General features: G+C 44.8%; 1 protein-coding gene across 4 annotated transcripts in view; it reads left to right on the forward strand.

Annotated features, from left to right (window-relative positions):
• PCSK5 (proprotein convertase subtilisin/kexin type 5) overlaps positions 1-22,208 on the forward strand; it is a 1,700,773-nt gene that overhangs the window by 744,218 nt on the left and 934,347 nt on the right. For all 4 annotated transcript variants that reach the window (XR_013607101.1, XM_078675787.1, XM_078675788.1 and 1 more), the window contains exon 7: positions 4,040-4,212. Coding sequence is in view for 3 of the 4 variants with exons in the window: in XM_078675787.1 (XP_078531913.1) it covers positions 4,040-4,212 (173 nt within the window). In the remaining variant the exon portion in view is untranslated. The remainder of the gene's footprint in view (positions 1-4,039; positions 4,213-22,208) is intronic.

Consider the following 22,208-nt stretch of genomic DNA (forward strand, 5'->3'; position numbering starts at 1 on the left):
CAGCCCGACTGGCTGCTTGACAATATAGACAATTTTTGTAGTCTCTTGATCCCCTTATTATAGTGCTTTCCCTTCCTCTCTCCCCCCGCCCCCCCGATACCAAATGTGATTTAGAGTCTACGTCTTTGAAGTTTGTTTGCGGTCTGCTTTCTTTTGAAATGCCCCCTACTCTGTTCTCTCTTCCTCCAGAAAGCAGTCTCACAATACAGTCCATGGAAGTGACTAGAGGTGCACATCTGGATGTCAGCCACAGTGATATGTAGCCTCACTTTATGATTATCTCATCAGCCCTGTCTCCTTACTGAGGTGTACCCAGACCTCTTCCTTGTGACCTCTTGCTGAATCAAAGAGGACCATTTGAAGTGTCCTGGAGAGCCTGGCTCTACCTTCCTCCCCTGTGTCTCACACAGATTGCAGGAATGCACCAAAACACAAATCTGTCTGCAAGGATTCTTTACCTCCTCATCATGTTTCCCCATCCAGTCCTGGGTCACCTATAATGCAACCTAGAGTCCTCATGTAATGTATCCTTCACAAACATTCATACACCAAGCACATGGATATATTGTACACACACTGCACAGTACTACAGCTTTCATGTACTGTACCATTTGCAGGCACACCTACACCCAGAAGGTGCTTATAAGACACATGCACCACACTACATCCTTTATGTAAAATACCAGTCCCAGGCACACATACACCCAGCACAAGCAGACAATATACACGCATTGCACAGTACTGCATTATCCCCTTATTGTACTATTCACAGGCACACATACACACAGCTCATTGATACCACATATGCACTGTGCAGCGCTATGAACCAAACCGATGTTAGCCAGGGGTGAGTTAAGCGCACAACAGTGGCCTATAGGCTTCCAACCAGTGACACAGGTAAAATGGACCTGTTCACTCCTACTGATCACTACACAGTATGCTGCCACCACTGCACTCGTGCTGCTTATCTCTTGGTAAAGGCAGTAATGAGCCTTTCATCACTATAAGGGTTGCGCTTTGGGTGCCCATCCTGCTACACCAAGATGGCAGTCCATGAGACAGGCCTGTGGTATGGAACACATGCATGATCTGTGCTTGCCTATGACAAGAAAAATCAGCATTAGGAATCCAGACATGACATTTAGACACTCAGGATAGAGGCGCACGTCCATCACCACGAAGACTAATTGTGTCCCATAGCAGAATGTTTGGCCTACAGCCACGAACCAGTTATTAATGGGCCTTTGCCAATTTTATTGCTCGGAAATGCAGTGCAAGGCTGTTCTTGTTTCATTTAAAACCTATATAGCGCACTCCTTAAAGGCGCTACTTGATTACTTTTAGATTTTGCTACATATTTCCCTGTTATTTCTCGTGAAGTTAGCCCTCTGTTCTGTGTCTATTTAGGTCTCGCCTGTGTTGCAGCGCATGCGTTGCTTTGCCTTGGCGAGATCTATTGTTGTTGGTTTTGTGTCCCGCTTCTTTGGAAGCAGGGTTGGTGTCTACCCAGACTCCCTTAGGCCCCGCCCACCCTGACTGGAGATTCTGCTTGTGCACGGCATGAGCACAACACAGGACCTTCAGGCAGTCTCCTAACACGATCCGCCCTCACACCTGCAACCTGCCCAGGCCGCCGCACACTCACCGATGTGTCCCACGTGAGCAGCCAAGTCCTCCAGCAGTGCAACAGGTCAGCCGCCGATACCCTGGAGCAGCGCTTCCACCGCGTCTTCGTTTGGCGTGCCTCCCGGACAGGGCATGTGCACGCGCCTGGACTCCTCTTTGCCATGCCTGCACGGGCCCGGACAAGGCATGTGCACGTGCCTGGACTTCTCGATTTGCAAACTAAAAACTTCATGACAGCATTAACAAGATGGAGCTCTTCACCTTACAATCGGTTCTGCAGTCTGAAGCCTCGCTCTGTGTGGGCTTTGTACCCTCAGACATTGCTCTGCTCTTGAACCCAGATGTGTTGCTGCTGTGGTTGTGCTTCGGTTCCTGCACCCCATGGGCCTCTGTGACGACCTTTAATTACACAGGAGGGTGGCATTTGGCTGGTGACGTGCGCGTGCTGATGGTACGTGCTGGTCGCCACCGTGTCATTAAGGTAATGAGTGCTTCCAATCCCCTGCATCCCCCCCCCGTACCATGGGGTTGATGGTGGCTTGAGAAGCACTGAGCTAACACTAGCCTTGCCTTCTGCATTCTGGTACCATTCCATGCAAGTATTTTGTATTTCTAAGTCTGGCTGACAGCGCAGTTATCAGTTACTAATTCTTTAAAATACGGACAGACTGGGTGTTGTCTCCTTACAGAGGAGTTTAATTCTCACCTCGTGGAGTTGGCGGTTTGCTGTTTCGGTGCCCCTTCGTGGAAGTACTTCCATCGGATGCATGAGTGTTGCTTTTGCATCTGAAAACTGCACTCTATTTTCACGCTCTCACATTTAACTCATCGTCTACTACATGCTTTCTATACCCAAAGGCCTCCTTTATTACTACTTTTTCCCTGCATTAAAAAAGCCAGTAATGTGATAATCAGTTGAGTATGCAATGCACGTAAGCAGTTTGACTGCCTGTGTTTCTATGCGTTGGTGCATTAAAACCAAACCATTTGGCTTTGCTAATGCTTGGTTTTTAATCATAAGTCCCAGCCAGTTGACGTTGAACGTCCATTTTCTCTGTGCCCCCTCCTTCTGTGCCAACCCCCCACCCTCTCATTGCCTCGCTCTGTGCCCTGCTTCCCCACGCAGACACAGCTTTTCATTCAGATGCACAGTTTGACCCTGGCCTTTCAGCTCCACCTCCCTTGTGTTCCAATGTTGCAGAATGTAGAATACGTTCCCTCCGAGGAATTACTATGTTATTAAACCGTATCTACGTCCCGTGCCCCACTGTCTACATCTGCTCCCCTATTCCTCCTGCCCCCGGTTTCCCGCCTAGACCCTCCACTCTCTCAGCCTTATCTTCTTCCCTCCCACGCTTGCCTCTCTCCTCGCTGACCTCTTTCCTGTGGTCGCCCCTCTTACCCCGCTGACCTCTCATGCTTTGCGCCATCTACTGCTGCTTTCCGCTCAGACTACTGCACTACCTACTTCTCCCTGCCCTTTTTCCACCATTCTCCGTTACCCTCCGCTTCTAGACTCCCTCCCACCTCACTCTTCTCTCTCTCCAACTCCCATCGCACTTGCTTTTGGCCATCTGTCTTCTGAGCTTCTCGTGCACCCCCTCCCCCTTCTAGTAGCCCACCTGTCTCTCCTTCTTAATTGTCCTCGCCTCATCCAACATTGCCTTAATTATTTTCTGGATTCATTCTCTGCCCTCTCCACCCCGCCGCAACCTCCATTGGTACCTTCCTGTTGTGTGACCTCATCTTCTCTGCCTCTCGCAGACCCCTTCCTTGGCCCTTCCTTGGCCCTTCCTTCCCTCAGTCCATCCCTGTCCTGTGTCTCCAGCTTTACTTCTTCCATGCCATTCTTACCTCTCCCTTACTATCATTCTGCCCATAGCGCTTTTTTCTCATCTCTATCTCTTCTAGCCACACTTGTGAATTCGACTTTACTCTCCCTTCTCCCTGAACAAGCATTTGCAATGCAATACGTCTCACCTCTACGCGAGTTTAAGCTATTGGCATTGTAAATGACAATGCCTTTCTATTTATATTTTAGAAACCAAATCATAAATAAAAGGCATTGTCATTTACATTGCCAATAACTCAAGCAAATGCAAGACCTATTGCATTGCAAATGCTTGTTATAAATGTACTTACCTTATCTGCTTAATTGTGAAAATTGTAGGTCAGTGTTTTTCAGCAATGTAACAGTCTTCCTGTGTAGGCTTACTGCAATAGTGCGTTTTTGTTTGCTTATGCAGCAGTCCATTTATTACCCCTTTGTTTGTGTCTGTCTATGTATAAACACAGAAAATAGTTTAACTATGCAACAGCCAAAGCTGTTAACTTATACCGTGGCATTTTTTGTCTGTGTTCCTTAGAAGCTCTGTACTTAAGCAAGCCCTCTTATTTTTTGTTGTTGATGAAGGGGTGCGCATGCTGGATGGTGACGTCACAGACATGGTGGAAGCAAAGTCTCTCAGCTTGAATCCACAGCACATACACATTTACAGTGCCAGCTGGGGCCCAGACGATGATGGCAAAACAGTGGACGGGCCTGCGTCCCTAGCTCGCCAGGCCTTTGAAAATGGTATCCGGATGGTAAGTTGATGGTGGCAACCAATTGTTGATTTTTCCAGACACCGAAGTATAGAATTCCTTCAAATCCTGTTAGCCTATAAAATATTTATCTTGTACTGATACACCGATAGTTAATGTTTGTCTATTGATGAGTGGCAGCACTTCAGAGGATCAAATTGCCACTTGTATGGTCAATATTGCATCTGACACATGAGGGACGTAGGTAGATTGCTTTCAAATCGTTGCTTGTTTCCTCAATTCTTTTCAGTAGCCTTTGCAATGTCTGGTAAACTAAATCTTTCCAAGACATACTGGCATTGAGTGTGAAGGATCATTATAATTTATCTAATTCAAAAGCGTCAGTTTTTTCCAGTTATTTCCTTGGTTGCATTTTACATTTTGTACTAATGCAAAAGGGAGCACTGATAGTTGCATAAAGAAAACTACTAAGAACATTTTAATCTATCAATTATATAGCTGTTATGTTCCCTAACATTGATGTGTGGTTGACGAAATGTTGGAGCTATATATGTACCTGAATAAAATTAAGGGATGCACAGACTTCGGATCTCATTCTGTCTAAAATGGAGCTGTTTCAAACGATGGGGCTTCCCAAGTGACGTCATGGCCACAGAAAAGGTTTATTCCTTCTATTGATTGCGTGCTCTACTTTCTTTAGCTCCCAAATCTGTGGCGTTTTTTATTTTAATTAAGAGAAATACAGTTGGTGCTGCTCAAAGAGGTATATTATTATTTAATTGGATATCATGTATACTTTGTGATGTTCTTTGGGATTTGGTAGACATTCCATGCCACATTGTGTGACCAGCAACATGGCTGTCTAACTGATTCACTTTGTTTTAACCTTTTTTTATTAGTTTTAGTTATACATAATACAATCATATCTGTCATTACAACATTTCATAATGGACTTATGGTTTGTAAATCTTGTACATTTGGTATATCTTTAACCCCTTGTCTGCGGGACACATTCCCCCGCTGTGCTGGGGGGCGGGGGGGCGCGTACAGCGCCCCGGTGCTCATGACTAGGTCAGCTCGTCATGAGCTACGGCGCTCCGGTGCTCATGACGAGCTGAGCTCGTCATGGCCACACCCATTCCCATGGAACGTTCAGCACAGCAGGGGAATCAGCCCAGCGTGCGAGCGTTCCACGGGACGGGTGCGGTCATGACTAGCTGAGCTCGTCATGAGCACCCAATGGGTTAATACACATTTATTGTCATCTGTGCATAGTAACTCTAATTTGCATCTAACAATAAAGATCAAGGATAGAAAACAAACCGTTGCCATTTTTGGGGTCAACGACTGGTACTCTTTTTTTTTTTTTTTTTTTGGTGCTAATATTTGTGATGGTTTTGCATTGCACTCCTGTTTGTTTTGTTGGGTACTAGTGTATATTCGTATGGGCTTACTTAAGTCTTACTTCTGTAGAGACAGCTAACCTAGGGAAGATTAGGAATGCAGTGCTTAGATCTACATAATTAGTACTCTACTTATGATAGCCTTGATTTAGTTTTGCAGACCACAATGGGGGCTCCTCATGGGTGAATATTCTCCGTTTGATATAACAGGACTAACTCATCCTGCCCCAAGGGTGTATCCACCTTTGAGGTGCCCCTCTATTGTTCCATGTGCAGTAGAGTCCCCTCTATGGCAGCCTGGTTGGAAACTTGACTCTTTAATTTTTTTTAAACTGGGCATTGTTACAGATTACTAACTTGGGGCAATGTTAAGTTTTGCAAATGTAAGCATTAGATCAATTACCTATTGTCTTCTTACTTTGTCTGGCATTAGCCACGGTAGGCAGATTTCAGGTTGCAGTATGTTCTCCCTATCTGTATGTAATAAATCTGCATTGCCACCTAAAATTTTCCGCCTTTTGCTGAATCTTATATTTTTGCTGACTTTAGTACTCTTTGCACTTTACCGCTGCTAAGAAGTAGTATAGTACCTGTGCTCCCTAGTTTATTTGGCATACTTCTAATTAGTATATTTAACTTGCCTATACATGCTGCACTCCACTAGTGGTATTTAACTTCCAGTCCCTGGGTACCAAATGTACCCAGGGACTGGAAGTTAAATGCCACTAGTGAGCAGCAGCACTTATTGTGCCATTCACTATAGTGGCAGTGCAAACATCACTTCAGGTCTTCCATTGTAGCCTGACTGTAATAATGCAGCACTGTAAATCTCTTTTGACACTTAAAAACCTCTCTTTTGAATTTTAGTAAGTCACCCCTATGTGAGCCTTGTTCCCCATAAGAGCAGGGTGTTTTGTATTTAAAACCTGGACGTTAAGAAATGTATTGTTAACATGTCCTTACAGTGACTAGCACCCAAAACCTTTTCTCACTGTAGGAAGACTGGCTGGCCCATAGAGAAACAGTGGGGAGCAAATTTAAATACTAATACTGTATCTCTGGAGGAGTGGACCAGCTAGAATAATAATGGAACAACTATTTACTGATGCTCAAGTTCCATATGTGAGACGTGGAAGCACACTCCCCTGTTGGGAGTGCGGAGCTGAGGCAGCAAACATGAATGCTAACGCAGCAACCATGCGAGAGGGGCCTGCTACTGTAGTGAGAGTGCTACTAGCAGGCTGCTGAAACTACCATTGTTTTTTCACCGCTTTCACCACTTTTACGTTGCCGCTGCGGCCTCTTTTAGGAAACCAGTGTCCTGGCCTGCTGTTAGGGACAGTGTGACACGACAGGAGCGGTGGAGAAGGTAGCTATGCCGGCTTTTGAAGAGAGGCATTGCATCTGCTCCCTGCATCCAGCACCCGGGCTCATGGTATGCCTCACAAAGGAGCAGCCAGGTCCATCTGGACTGATTGACCTCTGGCTAGCCCCACCTCTCTCTTGGCCTCCTCTAGCTGGACACTAGTACAGACAACAAGAGCAGCAAGATAGGGGCAAGCACACCTCTACAACCATTGAAAGTTTGCATGAGGGAAGGCGAGGTGGCTCCCAAAGGTCCATTATCAAGCCACTGTGAAGGGAACGAACCTCCGTATTAAACGGCATTATACTGCAAAAACTCACACGGAAAAGGGCCGAAGGGAGAAACGGATAACAATGCGGATGAGAAAAACAAGGGTGGACCCAGGCCAGGTCAAGCAAAAAGGCTCTAAAGAGGACAAGAACGCATGATTCAGTATTATGTCTGAAGTTGAAGTAATTTACTTAGAACCATCTCCATCAAATCAAAACTCAAACAAGCATTTACAATGCAATGGTCTCGGCATTATTAAAGGTAGAGCTATTGGCATTGCACATGACTTTTTTTTTTTAAATCATAAATAAATGGCATGGTCATTTACATTGCCAATAGCTTAATCGTTAAATAAATGGCATTGTCATTTTCAATGCCAATTGCTTAATCGCTCGCAAATGCATGACCTATTGCATTTACACACACACAGAGCCACACACGCACACACAGAGCCACACACGCACACACACCCAGAGCCACACACACACACCCAGAGCCACACACACACACCCAGAGCCACATACACACCCAGAGCCACATACACACCAAGAGCCACATACACAGCCAGAGCCACATACACACTGTAGAGCAAGCACAGCGAGGGGGCAGGAGAGCAAGAACAACCAGGGGGCAGGAGAGCAAGCACAACCAGGGGGCAGGAGAGCAAGTGCAACCAGGGGGCAGGAGAGCAAGCGCAACCAGGGGGCAGGAGAGCAAGCGCAGCCAGGGGGCAGGAGAAGAAGCACAGCCAGGGGGCAGGGGAGCAAGCACAGCCAGGGGGCAGGGGAACAAGCACAGCCAGGGGAGCAAGCACAGCCAGGGGGCAGGGGAGCAATACACACCCAGAGCCACATAGACACACACAGGAGAGCAAGCACAACGAGGGGGCAGGAGAACCAGGGGGCATTGGAGCAATACACACCCAGAGCCACACACACACACACACAGGAGAGCAAGCACAGCCAGGGGGCAGGAGAGCAAGCACAGCCAGGGGGCAGGAGAACCAGGGGGCAGTGGAGCAAGCACAGCCAGGGGACAGGGGAGCAAGCACAGCAAGGGGGCAGAAGGCAAGAAAAAACTGCACAATCAGGTGGCAGAAGGCAAAAATAAAATGGCACAATCAGGGGGCACCTCCCTAAACCTAACTGTAGGTGGTGGGAAATCTACAAGTGTGACCGATGTTTGTGGAAACTTGGAGCTGCCAGTGGAGGGGTACCATTGACCATTAGAGCTCCTGTGCTATTTGTTGACTATGTCAGACACCTCAAAACAAAATGGCCTCATGGGACTCTGAGGAGGCAGGGCTCAGTGATGATTCTCACATAAATGTATTTATAATTAATTAAATACCCGCGGCTTGCTAGAACAGGATTACACCGTGGCCCGACTTTCGGGTGTGCGTAGATAGGTCTCTTCCTGTTTCAGCAGCTCTGCTCGGCTCTGTGTGAGGCCACATCTTCTTTACAAGGGGGAAGTGCAGACCCTGGGAGGGGGGTGGGTGGGCTACATTTATACATACACACGTTATTATATCTGTCATAAGCTAACCTCACCGGTATCTAAGGCTGCACACACAGATTATTATTGTAGACACACACGGGTCATTTGTACATACACACACGTTATTATTTGTGTCATAACTAGCTTAGCTGGTATCTAGGAGTACACACACATTAAATGTGTAGACACACACGGGTAATTTGTGTGCATCAGCTGCTCTCGGCGGTAGCTCTGCCCTCTTACTACGGAGATAGTTTGCAGTTGCTTTTAAAGTATTGTGGTTTCATGTCCCTGGGCCCTGCGTCATCAGCTTTAATTCAATGACTCCATGTTTGTGCGCTATAGCAAGGCCCTCGGCTGCCGTATGCATCTCCTGTCTCCCATACAGGGTGCTCCAGACCACACCACCAGAAGCAGTGTGTGGAGGGAAGCGAGGGTGCGCAGTACATGGAGCTCAGAGAAACCCGTCAGAGCATGCCACTCACAACTGCACACACCCATAGCAAAGTGCATAGAAACTGGAAAAAGATTACTCTTTGCTCGCAGGCCTATACATTACAGCTCAGTATTGCTTTTTTACGCTGCCTACTCATAGGATAGGTAATAGGCACTGCCTATTACTCTTCCTGCTCACATTGAGGGGTGTTTGCGCTGCATCTTGAGCTGCCTGCCCTGCTAACAGGGGTGCAAACACAGCATCTTACACTGCACGCTTAGCGCACGAGAGGAGCACATTGCACTGTAGGCACTGTATCTTGCTGTGCGTGCTCACTGCTGCAAAGCCGTGCGATCCCTTGGACACAGGCACTGCATCTTACAGCATACTTCTGAAGAGGCATTGTGCCCTACGCTGCTTGGTCACGAGAACAGACGTGCAAACTGCACATGGCATTGCATTTTTAGACGCCAGATCACGTGCTTGAGATGGTCACGCTACAGTGGGGATCACACTGCAACTCGTCATTTAACCTACTCTCTGGTGACGGCATGAGTTATGCGCACTGCACTGGAGGCTGCACAGGGCAAGGTTGTGTAATGGAGTATGCATGCAGTGTAAGATGCAGCGCCCACAGTTGTGCAAGCCTTGCACGTTAAGATGGCCGTGTGGGATGTCATTCACTAGTTAAGCGCTCACCCCACTGCCTCACCAGACATGGTGTGCACCTTCCACTGCCTACGCACTGCATCAGACGCTCACTTACTAATTAATGGCCGATTGGGCGCTATATCGTGTAAATACATATCAAACACCGTCAATAGCACTACACTGGGTCGCTGCACGAAGCCACTGCTTGCTCACAGCATGAGATGTGCAAACTGCAGTGGAGGATGCTGAATGCCCCACTGCCTGGTGAGACAGTGGGATGTGCGGATTACTAGTGAAAGCCATCTTAACATGCGAGGCTTGCACAGTTTTGAGCGCTGCATCTCCCACTGCATGCACACTCCATTGGGCCACCTTGCTGTATGGGGCCCCATATCGTGCACTGCTTCTCACTGCATGAGATCGGCGTGTGACGTGGAAAGTGCTAAATATTGTCAGTGAGCACGCTGCCAGTGCACAGCATGAGACTTAGACACTTGTGAAAACTCAACATTCAGCACATACTTGTGAGCAGAACAACACGTGCACACTGAACGAGAGCGCTGCTTTGTACGCTGTGTTGTCATGGACTGAAACCCGGACACTGCGCTGGGGCACTGGACTGTGTCTTCCAAAGTCTTGATGCAGTGTGGTACTTCTTTCATCATGAGACATGCACAGTAGCTCCGCATCTTAACACTGTTCACAACTGGAGACCTACCTACTAAACACGGGCAGTGAGTGCATCATACACTGTCAGCTTACAGCACAGTATATGTCCACTGTACGGGGCCCTCCCTCTTACACTGCCTGCTTGCATCACATACACGTCCGCTGCACTGGGACTCTCCAACCTACACTGCATGCTTACATCATAATACACATCGACTGCAATTCTGCACTGCATTAGAGATTTATATGAGCTCAGCCTGCTCACATCATGAGACCAGCCTGTCGCATTTGCGAAATAAACAGAGCACTGCATGCTCACTGTATAGGACATAAATAGTACAAGTGCTCACATGCATTTTACATTGCATAGTCACAGTATGAGGCTTGCATACTTCTCGGGGGCACTGCATCTTATCACTAAACTCACTGCCTGAGTATATTATGGTACATGAACACTGCACTAGAGCACTTGATCTAGCGCTCTTTACACATACCATTAGACTTGCACAAGGCGCTTCATCGTAATAGTGAAAACGCTACCTGCCCCCATCATGAGAACTGCGCTGGAGCACTGCAGCCATCACTGTCTGTTTATAGTGTACGTGGGTAACTCATCTTTCTTTGCTGGCCTGGTACAGTGCAGTGGGACTCTACTTCCTATAAGTGAATAAAATGACTGCTCACAGCAGCAAACCTACACACACTGCACACGGGCACTGCGCCTCAGTAATGAACACTCTCGCTACTCATGACGTGAACGCTGGAAGCTGTGCTGGATCGCTGCATCTATCGTGGTTTACTCATACCGTGGCAGAAGTTTCAGTGCTGGCACAAGCATAGGGCACTGCATTGACCTGGGGCTTCCACGTAACCCCTGGACGCTGTAACTTATCAGTAAACACACTGCCTGGCTTTGGAGGGGTTGAGGGCAGCAGGTGCCCGCTGCCAGGTCTCTGGGGTGCCCTCCTGTCGGTGTGAGCCTCCTCTCAGGGCAGCACGTGTTGCCAGCAGCACCCCTCGGCCGCAGCAGGAAGGACGGCGACAGTGGTGGCGGGCGGCCCGGGCCCCCTTCGCTCTGCTGAGGGCTGTGGGCAGCGGCTGCCGGTGCAGTCACGGCATGGGGCGGCTCCAGGTTCTCTCGCAGTCTGCGCTCCAGAGCCGGCTGAGGTAGCCGCGGGCCGGGTGCGCAGAGTTGCGATCGGCCTCCGAGTAACATTAAGAAGTCCCGCTTCAAATGTTGGCATGGCACAGGGAGGAGGAGGAGGCCGGCTGAGGGGGAGACCCGCAGCAGGAAGGATGGCGAGAGTGGCGGTGGGTGGCCCGGGCCCCATGCGCTCTGCTGAGGGCTGTGGGCGGCGGCTGCCCATGCAGTCACGGCTTGGGCGGCTCCAGGTTCCCTAACTTGAGTATGGCTTACAAGACAAAGCGGCGAGGAGGAGCAGGCTTTCGGCTGGGGAAAAAAAATGGTGGTCGCAAAGCTCCGAACATTTTCGGATTCGGGGCGTGTTTTTGGGTTCTGAGTGACGGGTAACGTCACAGGGCTAAAGAACGCAAAACAACACGCCCCCGAATACGAAAGAGACTGGGCTTTATTGGAGTGACTCCCTTCTCCTCCAATGGCTGGCCTCCGTTTAGGAAGCCAGCCAATGGAGGAGAATGGAGGAGAGAGGCGGGTTCCAAGCCCCCTAACTCCAAAACATTAAATCTTCGGGACTCCGCCCTCACTGCTTTGCAGTGAGTGCAACGGTCCCTCGACCTAAAAAGGGTAAAATCACAACTGTGATAAAAAAGGAGTACAACAAAATATCAAACTATCTAACTAAATTTTAGACAACGTAATTACTACAAAAATCTGCACATGACCAGCGCTAGCCAACTTGGGATCTAAATCAGGGAGAGAAAGTCTCACAGAAAAATAAAACCTACAAGAGGTGACCAACCAAAAAGTGCAAATACCAGCACAACAAAGGTGGAAGTACATAAAATCAGTTCAACAGCATCATTCTTATCCCTGAACCTTTCCATCCTAAGTAACTGGGACTTCCTCATTCCAAGTTTTGACCCACTCAACCGCATGGCTCAGCCTAGCTTCCCCGAATTGCAGCATCAGCCATTGATAAAATTCACAGAAATATCTTCAACCATGCATGACGTCGACATAACACAACAAAAAAAATCCACTTTTTCCACTACTAGCTCCACTGCAAGTGGCAAGTCGACAAATGGAAATAACAGGCTGTCTAAGCCTGTTTTTAGTCTGCAACAGTAGCTCCGCAGCCATAGACAAATTTACCTTTAAGGCTAAGCCTCCCTCACGCCCAATCAACATGCCTCAGCAGAAGGTGGTTTCTACCAACAGCACTAATGCCCCAGGAAGAGCTAAAATGTCTTCAACTTTGGAACCATCAGGAGAAGCAGCATCAGAAATTGCAAACACTGATGTCTCTGCTGGATCATGGGGGGCACTCCTGCCTACAATGGAGGCAATGTCATTAACAATCTGTCATCACGCAGACAGACTGAAACATCAGGTAGACCTTCTCGGCATCTTGGCAGTACCCATAGTGGGCACTGACAAGAAACCGCAAGTACTCAATGAGCTGATACAGAGAGCACAAAATCATAATTACACTTCGCAAGTTGTATGCCAACGTGGAAATCTAGGGGACAAACTGCAGATCCTCCATCAATCCCCAACAACATCTTGCTGGAAGTAAGAACACAAGCCACAAGACCTCTTGAAATGCGGTGGGTCCAAGAATATGACTCAAAAGATACAACACCTACTACCGGCGCCCAAGCAACAGAGAACTAGTCATCTTTGGCAGAATCTAACAGACCCTGTGCAAGCAGACTATTATGGTCTAGCAGAGAAGTGAACGTCACACAGCAAGCAATAGTAGGTGCAGGCAGGGTCACCCTGGCTTGGTTGTTTTGTTTTATTTTTGTGTTGGGTTGGGTTTATAGGGGTGGGATAGGGTAGGTGGGTTGCATTGGGTTCTTAATGTTTGCCTTCGTCACGACATTTATAATGCATGATTTAGAATGAAACGGCACAGGACTCTAATCTTGTTCGAATATTAGGATTATGTACAATGTTATTTGAATATCTTATGTAAAGATTTCCGTGTTATGCTACATATGCAATATGAATCTCACAATCATGAGAACCATCTGGCTTGCAGAAATGCTATAAGATTGTAAAAATACACCTGAAAAAACGCAGTAAAGTTTGTATTAAAAAAAAAAGTTAAAGAATCGTCAAGTAGGAAAAAAGTTTCTTATATTAAATAATAATTGCCTGGTAATAGGAGAGAAATTATAATTCAACAGTCCTCTATAAACCATATACCCTTTAATAAAAGACATTAAATTGTCTATACTAAAAATAATTATAAATGTATAGAAGGTGTTTTTTTTTCTGCAAGATTAGACAACTAAGTGCAAAATGCTTGTTCTATTCCTATTAAGAAAAATGACCATTCCTCGCAACACCTGTTCTTATATTTGAGAATATAACTAAAACCTACCAACCACCATATACCCATTCCATATTCCTATTGCGGCAAGCCTTTTTTAGCTTTATTAACTACTCCTGAACAACAGCCAAGAATTTCCCTACTGCATAACACGTATATTATTGCATCCTAGAATTAACTGAAGGAGACCCTTTGTATGTCGAATCTCAGTCAATCTAAAGGTTGGTAGCAACAACGTTCTTCTACTAACTGAAAAACTGGAGCAGATTATAAATAAATGCAAAAAGGTCAGTGGTCACCTTAAGCAAAAGGGACACACAGCTTTATCCTTCCTGGGTTGCTAGACCGGCTTCCATCGTATAAAAGCTGGTACTTGCCCTAATCTCATCTTTAATGCCTACTTCCTTGGTTTTGTGTGTTCTTTATATCCCTCAAGTAAGAAGGAATATGCCCCTCTGTACCTTACATCCTTTGAATGGCACAGGTTATCTTTCTTACATAAATCTACTAGTTCACTCCTCCTAGAGCCCTCTTTAACTAAATACCTTAATATTTGCCTCTGCTGTGTAACAGACAGCCCTTGGAGTTTCTCCCCTACTGTAACATCTAATGAAGCCTTAACATCCAGTAGGTTAGCCACCCACCTGTCAGCATACTTTTCCTGCAGTCTGGATTTGATAATGTGCCTTAAGGAACTCTCCTCCGCTCTATGACCAAGCCAATAACTAAGGAGCTGTTGCTTATACTTAAATAGGACATTTGTTACGCCCAATTCAAGTCTCGAAGCACTGTTTACCGTTCTTCTGGGTAGGTCTAACCATTTGTTCCAGACATTCATTTCAGTGATTTGCAGTCTTCTTGCAAATCTTATTGGAAAAACCTTGAACCCATATAGAAGTAAACTCACTATTTGTGGATTATATGTCTCACTGAGCACATCAGTGGATTCATGACCCAGTGCAACATCTATCCTAAATAATGCCCTGCAATGTTGTTGTGCAGCATTTTAGAATCCAAGCGTAATTTACCGATTCATGCCCTTATATAGGTATAATTCACATTGCCCATTTATAGGCATAGAAATCATGCCCATGTTTAGACATAACCCATCCAGTCCAAATACAGGCATGGCTACTTCCACGTGTTCCAAAAAGCCACAACGATTTCTTGAAAAACACAGCTTCAGCAGTCAGGGACATCCCCCTGCTTGAATATTGATTTGTCCTAGAAATCATGGAGTTTTCAAAGAACTACCATTCCCTTGGGGTTCTTTGATGACGTTATTATGTCCGACTTTACGTCAAACTAGGCACCTTCAAGGTAAGTGCCGAAGGAAGCCGACCCTCCCGCTTACGCACTGACAGAGAGGCGGCCTTTCTCTCACTGAGAATCCAGCTCCAGTGTTTCCAAGCTCCCCTCGCAGGGTGTTGGGAAATCGAGACAGAGATACCAGACCTCCTTCATTCTAAAACCACGGTACGGAGCTGATTAGACCCTAAGAGAAATCTTGGTTAGATTCTTGGCAAAGAAAAACTAAACCTATGCTACACCCCACTTACTTCTTCCCTCGTACTAGACTTAGGTTGGGTACATTGGGGTAGGTGTATTTTAGAAGCACCAGTTGAGTACTTTTTAGCCTTTGTTATTTATTTATGTATTTATCTATGGTCTAGGAACCATACAATGCTTTTACAGTATTATTTTATAATACTCTTCTTACTGTTCGCATTATACTTTGCAACCAGTATTAAGATTGTAGCAGTTCATTTCTTTGGCATGAGAAAGAAGACTGTTTCATAAATCCTTTTATTGAAAACGCCCGTCTCTCTATTTCTCTGCACCTCTGATGAAACGAAGCATGCACGATTGACTGTGTAAAATATCTATCTATTGTTTCCCCAACTCTGAAGATCAGTTTTATTCTTGGGGAAGCAAAGTTGTTATGTTTATGCAGTTGTCAGAAACTAATCCCTTCTTGTTTATTCGAGAAAGTTTCTAGTGACCTCTGAGCTAGCTGGCACTCACAATTAAGTCTAATCTATTCGTCAGAGACCTAGTCGACCTAAGTCCTACGCCAAACCTGTAGGATATATTATTCCAATGCGCAGAGCCTATTGGGAATATAGGAACTACACTACAATGCCCTTAACCCTCCCTTCCTGTATATCTATATGAAACAGAAATTAAGATTATATCTGAACAGAAGGCCGAGATAGCAGTATTCTTTTACTTCCTCTACTAGAGCTCCATTTAGCCACCTCTTAGGCCTTCTGTTCTGTCCCCTCTTTTTAGTAAAAACCATTACCTTAGTCTTAGCAGTACTTATTTCCAAAAAGTTGGACCTGCTATACTTAGCAAATGCATCCAATTGTCTCTGCAGGCCGACCGGCATCCAATCCAACAAAACCATATCACCTGCATAAAACATTACTGGAATGGCCCCATTTCCAAGTTTTGGCAGAAATGCTCTGACAGCACTTAATTCAATCACAGCGTCCACTATATATATATATAAAACTGAAGCAGGGTAAACCTACACCCCTGCCTTAATCCGTTAAGGGTATCATTTGTTCTTGTTAATGTACCATTTCACCCCAATTCCACTCCAGTCCATGAGCCTTCATGTAATTGTATAATCAATTTTAGCAGACCTGATGTATACTTCTGTTTTCTCATCTTCTCCCAAAGTAAGTGCCTTCTTATTGTGTCAAGCGCTGTTGACAAATCAATATATGACACATACAAAGGTTTCTTTTTTAAAGACTTATTTTTTAACTAAAAGATTTAATATAAGGCAACCGTCCAACGTTCAATAACCTTTTCAAAACCCAGTTTGGACTCTTGGAAGAATATTAGGTTTGTTTACCCAATCCTCTAACAACAATAGGAGGTGTTTTGCATATGTCTTAGTGGGAATATGTAGCATGATTATACGATAGTTTGACGGTAGGTCCTGTTTTCCTTTTTTTAAAGAGTGGAGCCTTATACTACATTTCAACGTTTATGGAATACCCTGTCCATTTATAATAGCTCCAAAAACCATTTCTAATACTTGAGCCTACAATTTTGCATCACGTTTAATTATATCGGAGGAGAGGCCATCCAGACCCTGGGCCTTCAAACCTTTTAGCCCTTTTATGATGGTTTTAGTCTCCATAACTGACAGGAACCAGTGGCAAACCTCTTTCCCTTACTCAACTCCTCATCCCACTTACTCCCTACCCCATCCTTTTAGGCCTCTGTAGATTTATACAACTCCGATAAGTAGCTTACCCAAGCTTCATTGGCAACCGGGGCTGCTACAATACTTTTTGTCACCCCCAACACTCTATTTACTATGGACCAAAAACCCTTTGTATTTCCCCCTCTCAACAAGGCTGTTGCTTTAATCCATGTATTCTCCTTCTGTTCCCAAGCAATTCTTCTAATCTTTTTCCTATAAGTTCTCTTTTAGCCTTTAATTAAATACTCCCTGTTTACCCCATCTCCTTTATAAGCTTCCCGTATGTTCTTATTTAATTCTACCTTAGCCTGTTTTTTGGCAGCATCCACCGGATCCTTACATCCATTACCATATTTTAGAACTTCTGTTGCAAATTTGCTTATGGAGGTAATTAAAGTCTCATACTCATGTACCATAAGCTGTGGTGTCAGAGGATTGTACTTGTAATACTTCCTTTATTCTATTTTGTGTGTAACTTTTCAACTTGCCTATCCAAATTAGTTTGAGTTTATCCCACCTATATATTGCAGAACTGTTTTGCTACTTATGTCTTAAACATGCATCCCTTTGAAGAGTAAGAGTTACTGGTGTATGATTGTTACCTGTTAAACCTACAACCATTAGGTCCTTTATTAATCTAAAAAATGTTGACATTAACGTGGAACATAAAATTACTTTTAAATATCATTTAACCACTCTGCAGGCCAAAGCACAGTTGCAAATTTTTGGGTTCATGTTACTGAAAAAGAAACTCAGCTGTCAGTCTTTAAGCCATTTACTCACCGTAATGTCAGTGCAGCTAATGCCAACTGTGGTTTATATTTAACAAAACAACCGCCAGTACTGTTTTTTTATTTACAGTCTAATCAATACAGACATATTGAAAGACCCAACAACATGAAAAAAATTTAAATGTTTTGCAAAAATTGAAAAATTCTTTGTTTGATAAAAAAATAATAAAAAAGAGATTGATTCAGACAGAATTAGGAGTCTTTAGCACATGCTGTTGAGTCTTTTAATATGGCTGTATAGATTAAACTATAAATAAGAGAACAATACTGACGGTTGTTTTGTTAAATATAGGTTAGTGGCTTGGACTTACTGTTGGGAGCCCAAACCCAGTGGTGTTATTAACTGTGATTTACGGCATGGAAATCATGCACGGAAGAGAAACAGTTATACTCAATAAGCTCCAAACAAAAGTATAGAAAACGGTGTTTTCCATACCAAAAACCGCGCCCCCTACCCAGGTATGTCTTGAGTTTGATTTTAAAAAATAAATAAATACTATAAAGAATGACCGCTTTCGTTAAACTGTGTTGGAGATTGCGTGCCACTGAGAGTGGCTCTATTAACCTATGTTGGATTGGAATCAAGGAACAGATCTTCAATCAAAAAGGCTTGTGTGGAGAATACTTAAGCCCTGCAATTGAGAAATTAGGTATTTAAGAGGCGTGGGCCACTAGCATGGGTAAAATTGCCTTTTGTCGAGTAACCAACTCCTCAATAAGTCTCCTGTCGCACTTAACGGATAAAAATTCATATGCAACGAGACGGCATGCCTAGACAGTAATCAATTCATATAAGACCATGAAACCCCAAGGGTACCTGTTAGCTCATTTTCCACGTCTCACAGCAGCAGTTTGTTCCATCAGTTTTGGATTTTAGTCACTAAAGATTTTATCCCAAACTGGAAGAACCCCTCACCAAACCTAAGTTGTTGCCTATGCGTATATAAGCAAGAGTAATTATTACATACATTGGTCACCAGAGGCAGAGTCTGCACAAGGAGCCAGCGACTCCTACACGTAGACAGAACCACGACCTTTACGCGACCTAATACGAAGGAATTTCAATATGAGAGTTCCATACACTACCTGAATACTACACAAGTTGTGTGAGTATCATACCCCCCTGTTTTGTCCTGACGAAAGCTCCATAGACACGGCTGGGCCCAGGTGAGCTGAAACATGTCGACCATTTTTGAGAAAGATATTATAATCTAGTAACTCGATTATAAAATATACCCATAATTTTTAACCATCAGTGCCCACCTTTTTATAATAAATTCTTGGTTTGGTGTGACACTGACTTTTAACATCCCACGTGACTGCTCCAGTTACATTTGTTCAGCTGTTGTCCTAAAATCCCTGGACATTTCTACTCTTACCGGAGGTTGCCTCGGGCGAGGCAGGCATACAGCACGTCTTTTTGACTACCCGAGGACTATGCCATAACGCGAGAGAAGGGGCGGACAAAAAGATACACCGCAACGCAACATTCTAAGCGTTTATGAGGGTTGTCAATAATAACCAATGGTTATAGTAGGTACCAGTGTCCTTTCCCATTTGATTGCCACAGTAATTATTACATATCCTCTGTCTGTGCCCGATGCCCATGGCTCAAAGGAAAAAGTTATTGAAGCCAAACCTTTTAAAACTCAAAATTTGCTACAGTAGGCAAGCAGTAACCACCTGCCTAAGTGGCACCTCAATCGAGCCTCCCAGGGATTAAAATTCTTAAAACCACCTCTGTAGGAACTGAGGGGCATTGGGCCAAAGAAGATGCAAGATCAGGCAAGATTTTAGGAATTCTTTCTGCACAGATCACTTGCACTCAACTTGTTTCAAGGGGTTTTTACTTGCACTAGTTAACACTTGTGGTGATGTGTAGGCTACAGTGTTGACATCAAGGAATGTGGAATGCAAGGATGTCACCTGAAAGACTCATAAGTGTCAGTTGCTCCTGTGCCCCCTGGAAGATGGATAAAATACAATGCTGTTGATTACATTACAACTTCTACGTGATCACTGTGTGGAGTGTTCACTAAAACGCTCTTTACAATCAAGATAAATAAGAACCGAGGACTTCAAGGTTTCGACAAATAAGAAGTTCAAATTATGTAAATGTTTTTAATATAACTAGGTTTTATGTTCCTTTTATCACGCATGAGGGTATTAGGCATTGTAAGAAATTGTTTTATTTATGACTGTATGCAATGGTTTTAATTAACTATGTAAAAAATAAACTTTGAACATCATTAAACTACAATTTAAATACGTATTAAAAATTAAATTTGATGTTGAAGTTCTATTTTTAATAAATAATAAGGGAAAGTAACTTTTAGAAAGTTGTCTTTTTTCTGCTTGATGTTCTTGGAAGTTAAATTGCATTGGCTCTCCAGCTTCTCCCAGTCAGCAGCTAGCCTTAAATAGGTGTGAAATGGCACCCAGGAGCGAACAATAGGCTGACCTCAATGGGCAGAGATGACTCCTCTGAACTCCACAGTATATGCATGGTGAGGGGAGTGGGCCTCCTTTTGATAGCACAGTGTTTAATCCTGCTTGACTGGCCTGTTCCACTGCATCTAACAATTGGGGCACACTTGAAAGGGGAGAACAGGATTTCAGTACATTTCCTATGTATCCTGTGTCTGGTGGCTAAAGGTCCCTGCTTTTTCCTACCAGACTTCTACCACTGGGTTTGTTGTGGGTAGAATGCCTGCCTCAAACTAGATTTAAGTGTTAGATGTGAGAAGTACAAGTGGATGCCCAAGTAGGGAAATGTTTCCCCTACCCATCTGATATTACTCATAATTATTTATGTGTTCTTAGTGCTTCTGGTTGAACAGAGTATCCTTATGATTTAATTCAATTGATGCTTAACCCCTGAGGTGTTCCCAAATACTTTCACTTTAGTGAGAATAGCATCAGGGGCAGCTCCTCCACATGGGCGGGGGAGCGTCACCCTCCTGCTTTCTCGCAGTGTGAGAAGCAGAAACATAAAATGGTATGGATACCATTGTATGTTTCTGCTTCTCGCACTGGTTGGTAATGGGTGGGTGGCTTGCACACTATATTGGGCGCAGATTGTTTGGTCAGCCCCAGGGCCGACCAAACCAGTCATGCACACACTCACGTTTTCTCCATGTCTGCTGCATGCAGCATGCATGTAGAAAACAGCCTCCCCATAGACGCCTGTGCGGTCGGCGTCCCAGCCAGTCACAATGCTGCCATTGCAGGATTGTGATTGACTTAGGGGAGGGAGGCTGCCAGATGCGATGCGGGACCGGAAGCAAAGTTACGTTTAAAAAAAAAAAATTTAATTAAACCCCCTCCTCACCGCTTGACCCCCTCCCCCCGCGAGCCCATCTGCCCACGACACCCTCTTCCCCACCCGCAAGTCATGCCGGCTGCGAATGAATAGCATTATGTCATCAGTGTATAATATTATTACAGGACTTGCCTCATTTAGACTGAAGCCCAAACCCTTATTCAAATTTTGTATGGGGGCCGAAGGCTGCCCCACTGTTAAGATGAATATCAGCAGTGACTGTGCGCATCTCTGTCTTGTGCTCTTTGATATTTGGCTGCACTGTGATATAAAATAGTTTGTCCCCACTCTGGCAGGGGGAGATGCATGCAGCAGGGTCATTCATGTTTGTATGTATTGACCAAAATCTAATTGCACCTCAAACTTATATTTCCAGCTGATGCGGTTGGAGGCTTTTTCTACATCCATTGATTTTGGGTGCACTTCACTGCTGCGTTTAGCACTTAAAATAGTCTTCTAGTTTTCTGGGATGTACTAGATCTTTGAGCTAAGCCATTTTAATCGGGATGTATTATTGTGTGCAGTACGTTATTTACTCGTGCTGATTATTTTACAGGCAGTTCAACATGGATAAGAGTTGGTAGGAGGCAGTGTCAAGCAGAGCTTAGTCAGGTGTCCGGATACTTAGAGCTACGGAGGCGAAGCAGGCAGTGCGCCATTCTCGACTGCCTCTGTGTACTTTTCTAAAAGTCTAGGGATCCATATGTCTGTGCAAGTTGTGTAGAACTCTGTCAGAAAACCATCAGCCCCATGAGTTTTCCCATTAGCAAGTTACAATATGGATTTTTTGATTTCCTGCACTGTTCGGGACGTCCTAATGCTTCTGCTCATTCTTTGCTTAATCCAGGAGAATGGATCTTACGATATAGTTCAAATACATTGTAACCTGGTTAACTTGGTCTTTTGTTCCTAGTGTTCTATAATAGTC

This window comes from Lissotriton helveticus, chromosome 2_1 (genome assembly GCF_964261635.1).
Source record: "Lissotriton helveticus chromosome 2_1, aLisHel1.1, whole genome shotgun sequence".
In the NCBI taxonomy this organism is placed as follows: domain Eukaryota; kingdom Metazoa; phylum Chordata; class Amphibia; order Caudata; family Salamandridae; genus Lissotriton; species Lissotriton helveticus.